Source organism: Coenobita brevimanus, chromosome 68, assembly GCF_032717465.1.
Source record: "Coenobita brevimanus isolate Jiangsu-jjx chromosome 68, ASM3271746v2, whole genome shotgun sequence".
Lineage (NCBI taxonomy): Eukaryota > Metazoa > Arthropoda > Malacostraca > Decapoda > Coenobitidae > Coenobita > Coenobita brevimanus.
In genome coordinates, this window is record NC_137021.1 from 17,708,167 (window position 1) to 17,724,034 (window position 15,868).

At 40.1% G+C, this 15,868-nt stretch overlaps 1 protein-coding gene across 1 annotated transcript in view; it reads left to right on the top strand.

Annotated features, from left to right (window-relative positions):
• The window catches only part of LOC145405765 (uncharacterized), a 2,040,591-nt gene that overhangs the window by 1,988,451 nt on the left and 36,272 nt on the right, over positions 1-15,868 (top strand). The window contains exon 10 of the mRNA XM_080276996.1: positions 12,186-12,392. Coding sequence (XP_080133122.1) covers positions 12,186-12,392 — 207 coding nt within the window. The remainder of the gene's footprint in view (positions 1-12,185; positions 12,393-15,868) is intronic.

The following is a 15,868-nucleotide window of genomic DNA, read 5'->3' on the forward strand; positions in this document are numbered from 1 at the left end:
TCTCTCTTATAGTATACATATTCACCATTAGAAAATATCTTTCCTGATGATCTTACTTGATGTCTTAGTGCACATTTTACTTTTTCAGAAGTCTCAGACATCACAAAAGCTCTTCTGGCAGAGTGCAAAGCATTTAAATGTTTTCCAAAAGTGTCACTGATTGTTGTACCTTCTAGAGCTGGTGGATCATCATCTAATACACATGGCAACTTTGGGTTTCTACCATATACTAACTGATAAGGACTGAAACCATTACACATCTGTAAACAATTCTTGGCATGGATAGCCCAGAAGAGGGCTGTAGCTAAATCACGATCAGGCTTATCTGCTATGATTTTCCTTACCATATCATCAACTACTGTATGATTCCTTTCACACAGCCCATTACTAAAAGGACTGTAACCTGCAGTATTTACTACTTTAATGTTAAGGTTCTCACACATATCTTTGAACTCTTGATTTGCAAATTCTCCACCATTGTCTGTCAAAAATTTCTGGGGACAACCTAAACCAGTCCCAATCCACAACCTTATAACCTCATCAATAATGGTCTTCTTATCTTTACAGTACAGAACACCTGCTTTACTAAACCTTGTGGCAACATCAGTAAGGTGCAAAATATAAATCTGGCCTTTCTTCCACTCCAAATCCATTGCTACACATTCATTAAAATCCCGAGCAAGAGGTAGACTTGCTACTGGTTTAGATGGAGTTCTTTTATATTTCTTACAAATATCACGTTTCTCAGAAATAATGTCTATTAATTTGAAATACTCCTCATCTTGAATACCAGCATCATTCAAAAGAAGTTTTAACCTCCTAGCAGTTGGGTGACCAAACTGGTGATGCAGTTTCTTTACATTCTTTCTTTTGTTCTCTGCTGTGTCAACTTTTTCTGTCATCATTATTTGGTTAACATTTACTTTAGTGGTGGTGTCAATCAAAGGGACACAGTAATGACCACAAGGTGTACAATTCAACATCACATTTTTTCCAAAAATCTCAGCAGAGTTATTACCAAAATCTAACTTGATTTTTGCTTTCATCATGGATGGCTTTCCCAACAGTAAAGAAATGTCTTTATCAGCAACATCTGATAAAATATTGGCACTCTTACCAGCAATTGTGCATGGAAATTGAATCTTCTTGATTGAAGTTACTTTCTCTCCATCACCAAATTTAAATACTGTACTACTGCTAGATTCTTTGACTTTCTTTAAGCTGTTTTCATTTAGCGAGCTTAAATAACAATCTGTCCAGTCATTACCACATACAGTAGACGTACAAGCAGAGTCAAGTACTGCACAGTTGAAAGATTCAATTGCCAAAGCTCTCATTTTATTTTCTTTCATACCATTATCCACTATGAACACAATATCTTCCACATCCTCTCTGCATTCACCCTCAGTCACATTTACATGTCTTGATTGTTTCCTGTCTTGAGCAAGTTTCTTTCTGTGAGGACAACTGGAGGCATAGTGCATAACTGAATCACAAATTTTACACCTTGTAGGATTACCATCTCTATCAAGAGGATTACTTCTCCTAGGCCCTACAGCTGCAGCATTATCTTGCCTCCAGTTTGATGACTGAGGTTTATAAAAACTACCAGTAAGAGCACTTTGTGACACATTTCCACTTTTCTTAGGTTTCCAAGATATATGAGAATTCCTCACAGCATTTACATCTTTTACCATTTCTACCAGTTCAGGCTTAATACTAATCTTTGTCACCTCTGTGCAGATTTTAGATGTAGGTGTCATTTCCTTACCAAAATATTTCTTCAGGGCATATTTCATTTGAAACAACAAATCATCTTTCATCTCAGAGTCAACAGCTGTCAAGACAATTTTCCTGTCATTAGAATTTAAACCTGCACCATACAAAAGTTGCATTGCAAGAGCAATCTCTGGTATTAAAAGTTTCTGTCTCTTAAGTTGGCTAACTTTTCTGTCAAATTCTGTTACATATGCAGATATATCTTGGCAAGAGTTCCTGGAAAATCCTACAAAATCAAAATAGGCCTCGCATACAGCACCTAGGTCATCTTTTTGGTAGCTTTTATCTAATGCCTTTAGAATTTCTTCAACACCTGTATCACTATTTAAGTTAACTTCTTTATTCTGTATGGCAAGTCTTACTTTTTCTCTGGCTCCAGTGGCGTCACCTATGGGAAGCGCCACCATAACCATGCGCCCCCTCCTCTTCTTTGGGGTGTTGGTCCACCCATCCCACAACTCCACCTCGAATTTCCAGTCATCGTAGGATAATACATTTGAATCCCAAATTGGAGGACCCCTTATTTCTGTCTCCTTGTCACTGGAAGCCATGACCCTCAGCTCTGCTGAACTTTGAAAATTTGAAAAAACTCTGCAGCAATGCCATCTCACCACTAGTTAGCCAGACTCCTAGTCATCACTCGCCGACAGTTTACAAGGGTTAATCGACTCTGTGCTTACAACTACGCTCTGCTACCAATTGTTAAACAATAGATCTAGTAAGCATAGAAAATATGCTTACAACTACGCTCTGCTACCAATTGTTAAACAGTAGATATAGTAAGCATAGAAAATATGCTTACAACTACGCTCTGCTACCAATTGTTAAACAGTAAATCTAGTAAGCATAGAGGATAAGCAGACTCATGTAGACTACAGGAACTCTTCATTGAAGCGACCGCCCATACGGCCAGCCTCACGCCTTCCCCTTCATCCTTGCTATGTAAACATCATTGAATCAAAACAAAGTGCACTGACAATCGCGGAATATATAAAAATACAAACATAAAGTAACTATTATTGTTAATCAATATTTAACAATTTCAACCTTGACTTTCACCACCACGAAGTGGTAGTCAGAAAGTCCACTCCTCCAACCTCTATATGCTCTTTGCATCCATTACACACCTGATCATTCTATCATCCACACACACATAATCAGTCATTGCCATCCGTTCATTCAGTTCACCACCCACCCTTCTCATTACTCGCCATGTATACACTGTGGATCATTTTGTGTCTGAAGAGGGTATTGGCTGTCACCAACCCCCTCCTGGCACAAATGTCCATGAGATCACAGCCATTCTCATCCACTTTCACAGGCACATCCCACTTACCAACTACTCCATCCACCTTCTCATTCTCTACTTTTCCATTCATATCTCCAATAAAAAATACTGTACTGTCTTATTCCTTTCGAACTTTTCCATGCATGCTTCTACATTTGACCATAACTCTTCTTTCACTCTGCTTGCTCGATCTTGCATTGACATATACACACACACTGAATTGCTCTCATTTGTAGTCCATCTTTCAATCTTACCCACACTCTTCTCGAACCAACTGATCCATACTCTCTTATATTCTCCTTCCATCTCATGCACACAACAATACACCCCCCTTTTTTTGCCCTTTTATTCTCACCCACTCCTGCGGATGTTCTACATCCATACTCCCATTCTCTTACATTCTCACCTCTCCATTTAGTTTCAGTTAATAAACATAATGTACATCCACTTTTGCAACCTCAAGCACCTGCACCTCTCTCTTTCACCTCATCATTCGCACCCCTTACATTCTATGTTGCAATCCATCTACATTCCATGTCGTACATTATGTATGATAAAAATGGTTTAATACACGGGACAGAATATGCTCGACTTATTTCTCTAAACATACAATTAGGTAACAGTTAGGTAAGAAACACACACACACACACACACACACACACACACACACACACACACACACACACACACCGAGAGAGAGAGGCAGAGAGAGGACGTTCTGTCATCATACTCTGAACTGGCCATCTTGGCCTCAACTGGCTGCACCTGAATAGAATCTTTATATGAGTCAAGCTCTGTATTAGGTTAAATTAAGTGATGTTCTAATATAGTAGAGCAAGTATTAGCAATAGCGTTGTCCAGATAGTAGGATACATCCAATTAGTACAAAAATCCTCTAGTACAATGCATCATCAGCTGGGTGTTGTCTGTCACCGGGCGGGTACCAGGGAGATGCAAACTTGCAAGTAGAAGTTATCTTCCTAAGTGAGAATTACTGCGAGATGAGCACCATCTTTAGTAATGTGAATATGGAAGGGGTTAAGAAAAGAGATAAAGATAGAAAACAGGATGATGATTTCTACCCAGAACTGGTTAAATGGAAACATATTATCAATTAGTATAGAAATTGAATAAAGAGGAGAAATCTTTTCAAAAAGAATTAGATGAAATGAGAAAGGAATTATGCATGCAGAAGAAAATGAAGAATTAGTAAAGGAATTAAACATTAGATGACAGTTGAGGTAGTTTCACTTAGAAAGAAGACCAGTGAAATGGTGAGTACAATTGTCAACCATTAGAGTATTATGGAGGAGTTCAGAAATGATACGGAAACAGTTAGGGAAGCAAGCAGTTTAATAGACCAAAGCAGTGATATTGAAGAGAAGATAATCCAGGTGAAAAAAATTATAAGAAATTGCCAAGATAAAGTACAGTAGAAAATACTCATGCTGAAATGGTGAAAGTAAGGAAAGACTTAGAAACAAAAGTTGGAGAAAAAAAGCATTAGAAAGGAAGTGACAAAAAATAAAAACAACCCAAAACTGGTCAAAGATTCAGCAGCTCTATCAACTAATCTACAGTGATCACTGGTATAGACGAAGAAGAAATAAGAAACAAAATTTCGAGAGGCAAGAAGGAGATGAGAAATATAATGAACATATTGAAGGAAGTATTAGAGGAAATCTGTGCTAAAGACATACAGGAACATAAAAGGCTAGGGAAATATGAGAGAAATAAGTCAGGGCACCTAAAAGTAACCTTCTAGAGTGAGAACACTGTGGAGGAAATACTAAAAAATTCAAATAAACCCATGGAAAAAGAGGAATTTTAAAAAAGTATGGATTAAAAAATGCCTAACTAAAGAGGAATTGGGAATACTAGAGGAGAAGAGGGAGGAAGCAAAAACAAAAAATGAAGAAAGATCAGAGAAAGAGAAGAGTAAATTTCTTTTTACAAAATAATTGGATTGCAGATACGAAAGTGGTACACAATCAGCAGGGAAGGAAAAGAAGGAAAGTACAGTAGTAGACTCAAGCTACGGCAAGTATGTAAACAAGACAAAGTTGATGAACTCAAATGTAGATGGAATGGTGTCTAAATGATAGAGATGAAAGACTGTACCAAAGGAAAGGAACCACATTTTGCCTGACTGAAACAATATTAACCCCAAAAATATCAAGCAATACCTTAAGCTTATAGGAATACATTGTATGGAGAAGAGACAGAAATTTAAGAAAAGGAGGAGAAGTTATAATCTTAACAAAGAAAAATGTGCAAGTCAAAGAAATAGAACTGTACATACCGTCACAAGTAGAACTGATTGCAGTAAAGATTAATACATCTGAAGGGAAAGTAATTGTGGAAAATTTATACATGCCACCCAAAACAAACAGTTGGGAAAGAGGTGAATAAGAAGAACTGGCAGAAGGTATAATTCAGAGTGTAAATGCATTACTACAGAGAATGCAAAAGGAATCTTAAAGAATTATGTTAACTGGAGATTTCAGTACAAATATAAATTGGAATACTCTAGATGTAAGAAGCCATGAAAGCTGTAGGGAGATTTCAATACAAATATAAATTGAAATACGCTAGATGTAAGAAGCCATGAAAGCTGTTGGGATCAAAAGCTCCTGGATCTTGTGCAGGAGTTTTTCCTAACGTAACAGGTAAAGAAAAACACCGGAAAAAGAGGACATGATGTACCATCAATACTAGATCTTATGTCTGCTAGTCAAGAAAATGATATTGACAATATAATGAATCACCTCCTTTCGGCAAAAGCGACCATGCAGTATTAAATTGCAACTTCAGGATTGAATGTGACATAGTTAACAGTAATGAGAGTTATGGAAAGAACCTAAACTACAAAAAAGGCAATTACCCTGACCTTAAGAAGTACTTCTTAGAAACAGATTGGAAAAAGGAGCTTAGAGGAGAAGATTTAAATGTTATATAGAGAATTCTGTGAATTTTATGAAACAGGAGTCTAAAATTACCTCCCTTAGCACAAAGAAACAGAAATGAAAATAAAGAAATGGTTTAATACAGAATGTAAAAATCAAAAGAAAAAAAGAGATTTGTTGTGGAATAGTTACAGAAGACAATAGTGAAAGGGCATACCCAGTATAACAACTGTAAACAGGCAAGAAACAATTATACAAGGATAAAGACAGTTTGAAGAAGATATTAAAAATGTAGTGATCAACCTAAGCCATTTTACAGCTACATCCAAAGCCAAATCAAAGTTAACCTGTGGATTGCGAGCCACAGCTCAGGCTGGGTAGCTTTGCGTTGTGAGCTACAGCTCTGACTGTGCTGGCCGTGCATCACCGCCAACTACTTCACCCCTATGCAAATTTACGCATGGCACTATGCAAAGATGGAATGAGAGAGATTTTTTTCTTATCACCAGACGATGCCTTGGATGCTTATCTTCAAGTTTGTAATAAACAAAAGCAAATTCCCCCCCCCCCACTACTCCCCCACGTAAACTTACGCATGGCCCTATGGAAAGACGAAAAGAGAAAGATTATTGTTTTTTCACCAGATGATGCCCTTGATGTTTATCTTCAAGTTTACAATAAACAAAAAAAACAAAAACAAAAATTTTTCCCTTCATTTTTTGCACACTATGGGGTGGGATAAAAATGGGTAATTGCACAGTTAAAGATAAAATACAGTCCATTATGGAGGAAGGGATCATCTATACACAAGAGAAAGATATTTGTGAAGCACTAAATAAAAATTTACAATCAGTTTTTACAAAAGAAAATAATTTTGAGAGAGACAGTATGGAACATGTGTGCCCACACATACTACCAAGTATACAAAATTCAGGAAAAGAAGTACAGGAAGAGTTAAGTAAATTAGACAAAGGAAAAGGAAATAGTCCTGATGAAATTTCAGGTTGGGTGCTACATGAATGTGCAAAAGACTTAAGTAGACCAATAAGCTGTACAGTAATCCCTATATTGTCTGGACGCCCACTTTCCGGACTCCCCACTTACCAGATGCTGTGGGCCTGGACCTTCGGAACCCCAAAAAAAAAAAAAAAAAAAAAAAAAAAAAAAAAAAAAAAAAAAATCTGAATTTTTTTTCCCACCCATAGTTTGAAATTGCCATGCAGTGCCGAACAGCTGTTTACACCATGGTACCTTCACCCCTTCCTTCCTCCCCCCTCCCCCCTTCCCAGTCAGGGTTGCTATTTGGTATTTTTCATTACCAAATTTGGGCCACTTTTCCTCCCCCCTCCCCCCTTCCCAGTCAGGGTTGCTATTTGGTATTTTTCATTACCAAATTTGGGCCACTTTGGTATTGAAAAGTTCGTTTGGTAGTGAATCAGCATGATCCATTACCAAACAGATATTTCACATGTATGAAGATATAGAGATTGGAGACGGTGGACTGTCTGCTGTCTTTGATTAATTTGCTAGCATACATAGCGCAAAAATAAACATGCTACTGATTATAGGGAGGGTGATTATTTACATTTGTACATATAATTAGTGAAGAATAAATGCATCCTTTAAGAATTTGGTAATGAAAAGTTAAATTTGGTAATGAAAATTGAGGAGTTTGGTAATGTGGCCAAGCTCAGATCTGGCAAGGACCCCAGTTACTGCCTAACCTTCATCCAGGGAAGACGTACATCGACAGTGGATGCTATACATGCTTGTTTTTGTGAATAAACAGTGAATAAACGGCAGTACTTCGCCACTAGACCACACGGTAATTTACGGTGTTGTGCAGTTAAGAAATTAGAATTTAGAATGCAAAGGATTAAGCGTGGAGTGCAAAGTTGTGGTTGAAACTGGCATGGCGCAATTAAGAACAGAATCTGCAGTGTTAAACAATTATAACTCATAGTGCAAAGAAATAAGTGCAGCACAACATTAGAATACTGTACGTGTTTCAAGAGCATTTTCACCATTACCAGAGCCTAAGAGGAGGCAGCCACAGATGTGCTGTAAGTACCCTGTAAACTTTTAAATATTTTCCATAAGCACTTCAAATTCCTCATTCTCTGGTTCCTTTTCATTTATTTCATGGTTTATGCCCATTATTGGTGTGAATAGGGTCTTCAATAAGTTTAAATAAGTGCTGTGCATGTCTGGTAGGGAGTTATTTAGGTGGCTTTCTAAGTTAGGCTAGGTTAGGGTCATAAGTACCAGTCCAGCAGGCAGAGGCCCACTTTCTGGATGGAACCACTTTCCGGAAATGCCTTTGGCTCTATTACATCGGATAGTGAAGGGATTACTTTAATATTCAAGGAATCCTTAGGTCACGGTAAACTGCCTGATATTTGGAAAAAAGCAAACATTGTTCCCCTTTTCAAGAAAGAGAATAGACAGAATCCACTCAGCTACTGACCAGTATCACTGACCAGTGTTGTAAGTAAGATAGTAGAAAAGCTGGAAAAAAAAAGTTTGGGTAAACCATCTAGAACACAGTATGATAACAGAAAGGCAGCTTGGTTTTAGGAAGGGAAATCATGTATTACGAATCTACTAAGCTACTATGATAGAGTTGCAGAAGCATTACAGAAAAGAGAAGGATGGGTGTATAGCAGTATCTATTTAGATTTCAAGAAAGCATTTGACATTGTACTGCACCAAAGATTTTATGGAAAATGTACCAACAAGGAGGAATTCAAAGGAACCTGTACTGTTGGATGCAGGATTTTCTCAGAAAGAGGGAAATGAGAATAGTACTAAGGTGTAATTTCTCATCATGGAGGGAAGTGACGAGTGGAGTTCCACATGGGTCAGTGTTGGCACCAGTTATGTTTTTAGTGTATATAAATGACAGACAGTAACACTGGAAATGGACGCTATCTAAATATGTTTGCTGATGATGCAAAAATACAAAACTGAATTACTAATACAAACTTTTGGAGAGAGCTTCATGAATGGAGCAATACATGGCAAATGGAATTCAGTGTGGACAAGTGTCATGTAATTAAGTTTGGTAAAAATGGAAAAAGACCAGATTAGGATTATAAATTAGGAAGTTCAACTTTACTCATATCAGAAAGAGAAAAGGACCTAGGAGTGATTATCAGTAACAGACTATCTTTGGCTAACCACATCAGTGAAAAGGTACGGATCATGTATGCACTGTTTGCCAATATGAGAACAGCACTTACATACATAAATGAAGACGTGCTAAGAAAGATAATAACATCATTCATCAGACCAACCCTGGAGTATGCATCAGTAGTCTGGAATCCTCATCTCAAAAAACACACAGATAAGATTGACAAAATTCAAAGTAGGTATTTTGTATGATCATAGATAATGAAAACTTTTAATGTGTCAGTGACTTCATGACGTCCAAAGTGTTGGAAAATTTAAAATTTATTTTGTTTTGTTGTGGTTGGTAGGGGCGCTCACCATCCACTCAATGTAGTGCTGCTCTCGGGTGTCTGCCCTGTCGTCTCCTACATCCTTCTTTCCTTCCATCTTCTTCTATCTTTCTTTCCTTCATTCTTTCCTCATCCTTCTGCCTACGGGTGATTTTACACTCCCTCTTCTGTCTTTCATTCCTTCATTCTTTCCTCTATCTTCTGCCTATGGGTGACTCTACACTGAATGACAAGCCAAATGGTTTCCTGTACACCAGGAAACTATTACTACTCTGGGTGGTAACCATATAGGCTAACCAAATTTTGGCGCCTGGTGGTTTAGTGGGTAATTATTGTGCTCCAGTCGAAATGAGCTGGTGAAGGTTTATATCCAAGGGGTGCTTGCAGTTTATTGCTCATGTAATGCCACTCAGGGATGAATGAGATTGGTTACTCTCATCTTAAATGTCAGGACCAACTGCCTAGCCCCGGGCTCCTACGCTCCTCATGGATGGATTTTGTTTTGTTATGAATTACATGGTTCACAGTAACCATTGCATTGATTATAATGGAGAATGTTATGGACATTTACGAAATGTATTAAATAAAAAAGTTACAAAAGAGATACAAGGTAGGGCAGTGGATGTTGGAGCGGCCCTAGTGAGAGAGGGCAGTGTTCGGAAACTCCCTGTACTGTTGTTTGCAGATGATACTGTGTTGCTAAGTGAAGACAAAGGGGAGCTGCAAGGCTTGGTTTATGAGTTGGGGAGAGTGTGTAAGAAAGGAAATCTAAAGGTGAATGTTGGGAAGAGTAAAGTTATGGTTTTCGAGAAAAGTGAAGTCAATGAATGTACAGTGAGGTTGGATGAGGAGGAAATGGAAAATATGAGTGCTTTTAAGTACTTGGGTAGTGTGATGTGTAAGGATGGAAGTTTAGAGGATGAAATGCTTGAGAGGGTACAACAAGGAAGAAAGGTTGCTGGTTCCTTGAAAACAGTGATAAGAAACAGGGAAGTAAGCATGGAAGTGGAAAAGTTACTACATGACTGAATTGTGATACCAACTCTAATGTATGGAAGTGAAGCTTGGACGTTGTTGGAGGGACACAAGTCAAAAGTGAGTATTGTGGAAATGAGTTATTTGAGAGGAGCATGTGGAGTCACATGGAGAGATAGACTGACAAATGAGGAAGTAAAGAAGCATTGTGGTGTTGATGTGGATGTGATAGGAAGCATTGGGAGAAACACATTGAGGTGGTTTGGCCATGCGGAGAGGATGGAGAGTGAGAGACTGATGTGGAGAGTGTATGTGAGTGAGATGGAGGGGGGAGGGGGGGGGAAGGCCAAGGATGAGATGGAGGGATGGAGTGGAGAGGTATACTCGTATGAGAGTGGGGGTGTGAGCTGGGAGCAGGGCAGTGAAATGGTGGGGGACAGGGCAACATGGAGGCGATTTGTTTGTGGCCACCTTTTTTGAGATTAAGGCTTCTGGCAATAGATAGATAGATAGCTTAAATAAAGCTTATCATGTACAGTAAAGCATAGGTTAATAGAAGTTTGACAAGGGAAATTCTACTGTGTAATGCCTTCATACTGGTAATACATGTAGATATATATCCAGGGTTTTCTTTCTTGGGGAGGTTGGGGTGATGTCAAGGCCAAGACGTCTTCATTGCATGGGGTAGGGGACCTCTTACATTGCCGTACAAGGCTTCCATCAGTGTCTTTTCTACATTGATCTAATGGGTTTTCACTGCTGTCATTAAGGGACAGAAGACCCTTATTAGTGTCTTAAAGTGATCTAAAGAGCCTCCTTTACTGTCTTATAGTGACCAAATGTGCTTCCTTTACTGTCCTGCAGTGACCTGACATGTTTCCTTTATTGTTTCACGGTTATCAAAGGTGTCTTCATTGCTATCTTACAGTGGCCCCCTCCAGTAATGTTATAGTAACCTGAGGAGCATTTATCATTGCATTATACTGACTCAAGGGTCTTCCATTAGTGTCTTATATTGACCTTACTGGCCTCCATTAGTGGCTTCCATTGACCTACTGGGCCTCCATTAAAGTCTTACTCTGACCTAAGGGCCCCCCATTAGTCTCATGCTGTACTGACCTAATGGACCTCCATTAGTTTCATACTGACCTAATGAGCCTCCATTAGGACAGTGATCCCTTGGTTTTCGCTTACAGTTGGTACTGAACATGGTGCGTGATAATGGAACTGCACAGTAACAAAAGCACAGAACCCATGGGATTTATTCTAATTGGTATCCCAAATGCAAGCTCAAATCTTCTCTTTTACTACAACTTAGACCCATTGAATACATGCATACTGTTATGGTATATATCAGAAACACACATAGTCATGTTTAAGTTAATAGAAAGTGATGAAAAGAGCACAACAAGAAAGAAACACATACCATAGAGAGACCTGAGATGGGTTTGAAGTAAGGGGTTCCGAGGCTAGGGAATGGAGAGTTATTGGTTTCCACCACCTGGGATTGACTCATTGAGTATGGCCTCATCTCTGAATCCCTCAGTGCCATCAGAAACCACAGATGCTACACCATCATTTTCAGCAGAAACCAACTCAGGTGCACGATAACAATGTTTTTTAGCTGAAAATTGCACAGTAACAGTAGGAGTGCAGATTTTGATCTCACAGTGATAATGAAAACCACTAAGTGTGTGATATCCAAGGGATCACTGTTTAGTGTTAAGTAAAAAGAAAAAGATTTATCTGTCTTACCTTTTCCCTATTTTTTTTCAGCCGGATCTCTGATGATGTGAAATTGAAGCGTATCTCACAGATCTCTGTAAGCTCAAGTGCATCATCAGGTGTAGTGGGACTTGATGTGTCCACCTCAAGCACGCGGTCAGTTTCACCTCCACCTTTGCCTGAACGTTCTGACTCCCTTACCCCACCCGAGGAGCCACATCTTAAGACTGCGGCATGGTTCCAAGCAGGAATCCCCAGGTAAATGCTGCATGGACGATATAAGTAGTGTTAAGTTTGACTAGATATTTAGTAATGAATTGAAAATAATGGAAAGCTGCAATAGGAAGTGTAATTGTGTTAACAAAGTTGTAACAGGAAAGATTTTGACTTATAGTACTGTATTTCGTGAATCAGACATAGGCCTAATGTGAAGTAAGTCAATCCATCCATCCATCATCCAGTCCTTCATTGCCCCATGAGGAGCGTAGGAGCTTGGGACTAGGCAGTTGGTCCCGACATTTAAGATAAGAATGACCAGCCTCACTCATCCCTGAGTGGCATTACATGAGCAATCAACCCTAACCATCCCTTGGATATAAACCTTCACTGGCTCAGTTTGATTGGAGCGCAATAATTACTAAACCATTAGGCGCCAAAATTTGGTTATATGGTTACCACCCAGCATAGTAAATGGTTTCCTGGTGTACAGGAAACCATTTGGCATGTCACTCAGTGTAGAGTCACCCACAAGCAGAAGGAAGAGGAAAGAATGAAGGAAAGAAAGACAGAAGAGGATGGTGGAAAGAAGGATGGAGGAGTGAAAAGGGCAGACACCCGACAGCAGCACTACATCGAGTGAGCGGATGGGGAGCACCCCCACCTACCACAAATGTGAAGTAAGAATAGTGTAAATCAAGTGTCTGGCCTGAATTCGGCAATATTAAGAAAGGAATTATTTGTGGTACTGTATTTTTTATTCTGTGAAAAGGTTATAATTCAGTTCACACACACACACACACACACACACACACACACACACACACACACACACACACACACACACAGTTGCTGTTTACATTGTTGTTGTGACCCCACGCACAGGCTCTTCATGATCAGAACCTGGTTAACTGCTGACTAAGTTGCCCATCTCCTGCAGTCCACAATCCTTCTTTTGGCAGATAGGCAGGGAGTTGAAAGATATTTGTCTGCCTAGGCAGTGGAGCCACCCTTTTGAATTAGTGTCCCCATTTCTCATGGTATTGTCCTTTTTGAGAAATTCCTATGGTACTGTCCCTTTTCAGAAAATATTGCAAAAGAATGTGATTGCATATTGAGAGTGGCAGATTACTCTGAGGTCCAATAAATTGATGTATGATGATTGCAGAATTCTTTTAAGGAAGGATACTGAATATGAAAATAAGCAGCATAAAAGGTGCACCGAACAAAGGACATGGTACATGCAATGTAAGGGGTGTGAATGATGAGATAAAAGAGAGACAGAGTGTCCAGCATGAGGGTGCAAAAGTGGACATAATGTATGTTGATTAACTGGAACTAAATGGAGAGGTGAGAGAGTGGGAGTATGGATAAGGTATTTGCACGGGAGTAGGTGGGAATGAGAGGTCAAAAGAGGGGGTATGTGTTGTGTGCAAGAGATGGAAGGAGAATATAAAAGAGTAATGATCAGTTGGTTCAAGGATTGTGTGGGTAAGATTGAAAGTAGGATTATAAACATGGGTAATTGTGTGTATATGCCAATGCCAGATTGTACAAACAGAGTGAAAGAAGAGTTCTGGGCAATTGTGGAAATGTGCATGGAAAAGTTTGAAAGGAATGAGAGAGTGTTTTTGATTAGATATATGAATGCAAAAGTAGGGAATGTGAAGGTGGATGGAGTAGCTGGTGGGTGGGATATGCCTGCAGAAGTGGATGAGAATGGCTGTGCCTTAATGGACATTTGTGCAGGGAGAGGGTTAGTGATAGCCAATACTCTCTTCAGACACAAAATGATCCACAGGTATATGTGGCGAGTGATGAGAAGGGTGGGTGGTGAACTGAATGAACTGCAGGGAATGATTGATTATGGGTGTGTGAATGACAATGGGAAGGTATGTAATGGATGCAAGAGCATACAGAGGTTGGGGGAGTGGACTTTCTGACGACCACTTGATGGTGGTGAAAATCAAGCTTCAGGTACAATGGCGGAGTAGGAGGGAAGGACAGGAGGAAGTAGTCCATACAAGGAGAGTAGAGAGGTTGCAAGAGGATGGAAAAAAAGACTGAATATAAGAGAGAAGTGGAGGAGCGATTGGGCAAATATGATTCAGAGCAGATGGGGGACATGGGAGGTTTTCGTTTTCGTTTTCGTTTTTAAAGGCTCGAACATGCTTGCATGTGTCGGCCTTGGTCACCTAATGGTGGCTCTCCATGCTGCACGATCCATTGCAGCCTCCCTGTTCAGTCCCTTAACCCTAAGGTCACACTTAATGACCTCGTCCCATGTCTTTCTCGGTCTACCCCTCATAACCCCACCCCCAATATTAACACTTCTCACCTTCCTCACCCAACTATCATCCCCCATCCTCTCCACATGTCCAAACCACCTCAATCTACCTCTCCTCATCACAACACCAATACACTCCAGTCCCATCCTACCTCTCAACTCTTCCATTGTAAACCCAGCCCCTCCAGGCCTTGGACGCAGGGACGCACTGCACATCCACCTAATCATTGTCATTTCTGTACGTCTGAGCCGGCGAATGTCTTCCTCCTTCACTGCCCAGGTCTCACTGCCATACAGCATTACACTCCTAACACACGCTGCATACAAAGACCCCTTAGCACGTAGGGAGAGCCCCTCAATGTCAGGAGAGGCAAGAGCTCCCTGAACTTCTTCCAACCACTTCTCACCCTAGCCACAGAGCTAGCTCCAGCCCCACCTCCAGCACACAACATGTCTCCTAAATAACAAAACTCTTCCACACACTCAAGAGATTCACCAGCAAGTTCAATTCTTTCACGTCTGACGATCTCCACCTGCTCACCCCGGCACGCCGTACACATAAAATCAGCATTATCTCGCAGTCTACCTCTGATACCACTACATCTCTTATGCACCCATTTATCACACACACCGCACAAGATGGAATTACTTCCCACGCCCTTGTGGCAAACTGCACATGGCCACTCTCCCTCGTCTTTGACAGTACCGCCACCAACCCTAGATATCATCACTTTTGTTTTATCTGCATTTACCCTTAAACCCTTTTGCCCCATACCATCTCTCCACTTCCTAAACCTTTCCTCCGCCTCCCTTTCATTCTCTGCAATCAACACCAAATCATCAGCATACAACAACTCCCACGGGAGTCCGTTTCTAAAGTCACGTGAAAGGGCTTCAAGTACCATGATAAACAACATGGGACTCAAGACTGACCCCTGATGCACACCAACATTCACGGAAAACTCATCACTCAAATCTCCATTCACTCTCACCTGGGTGTGAGCACCCACATACATGGCCATAACCACCCTAACCAGCCACTCCTCCAAGCCAAGCTTTCTCATTGCCCACTTCACCACCTCTCTAGGGACTCTGTCAAAGGCCTTTTCCAAATCAACAAAAACAAAATGAAGATCCCTTCTCCTACCAATATATTTTTCCTGAAGCTGTCGAACAATGAATATGGCATCAAGGTGTGTGCAAGATATTCACAGAAGAATGTGCAGCATGT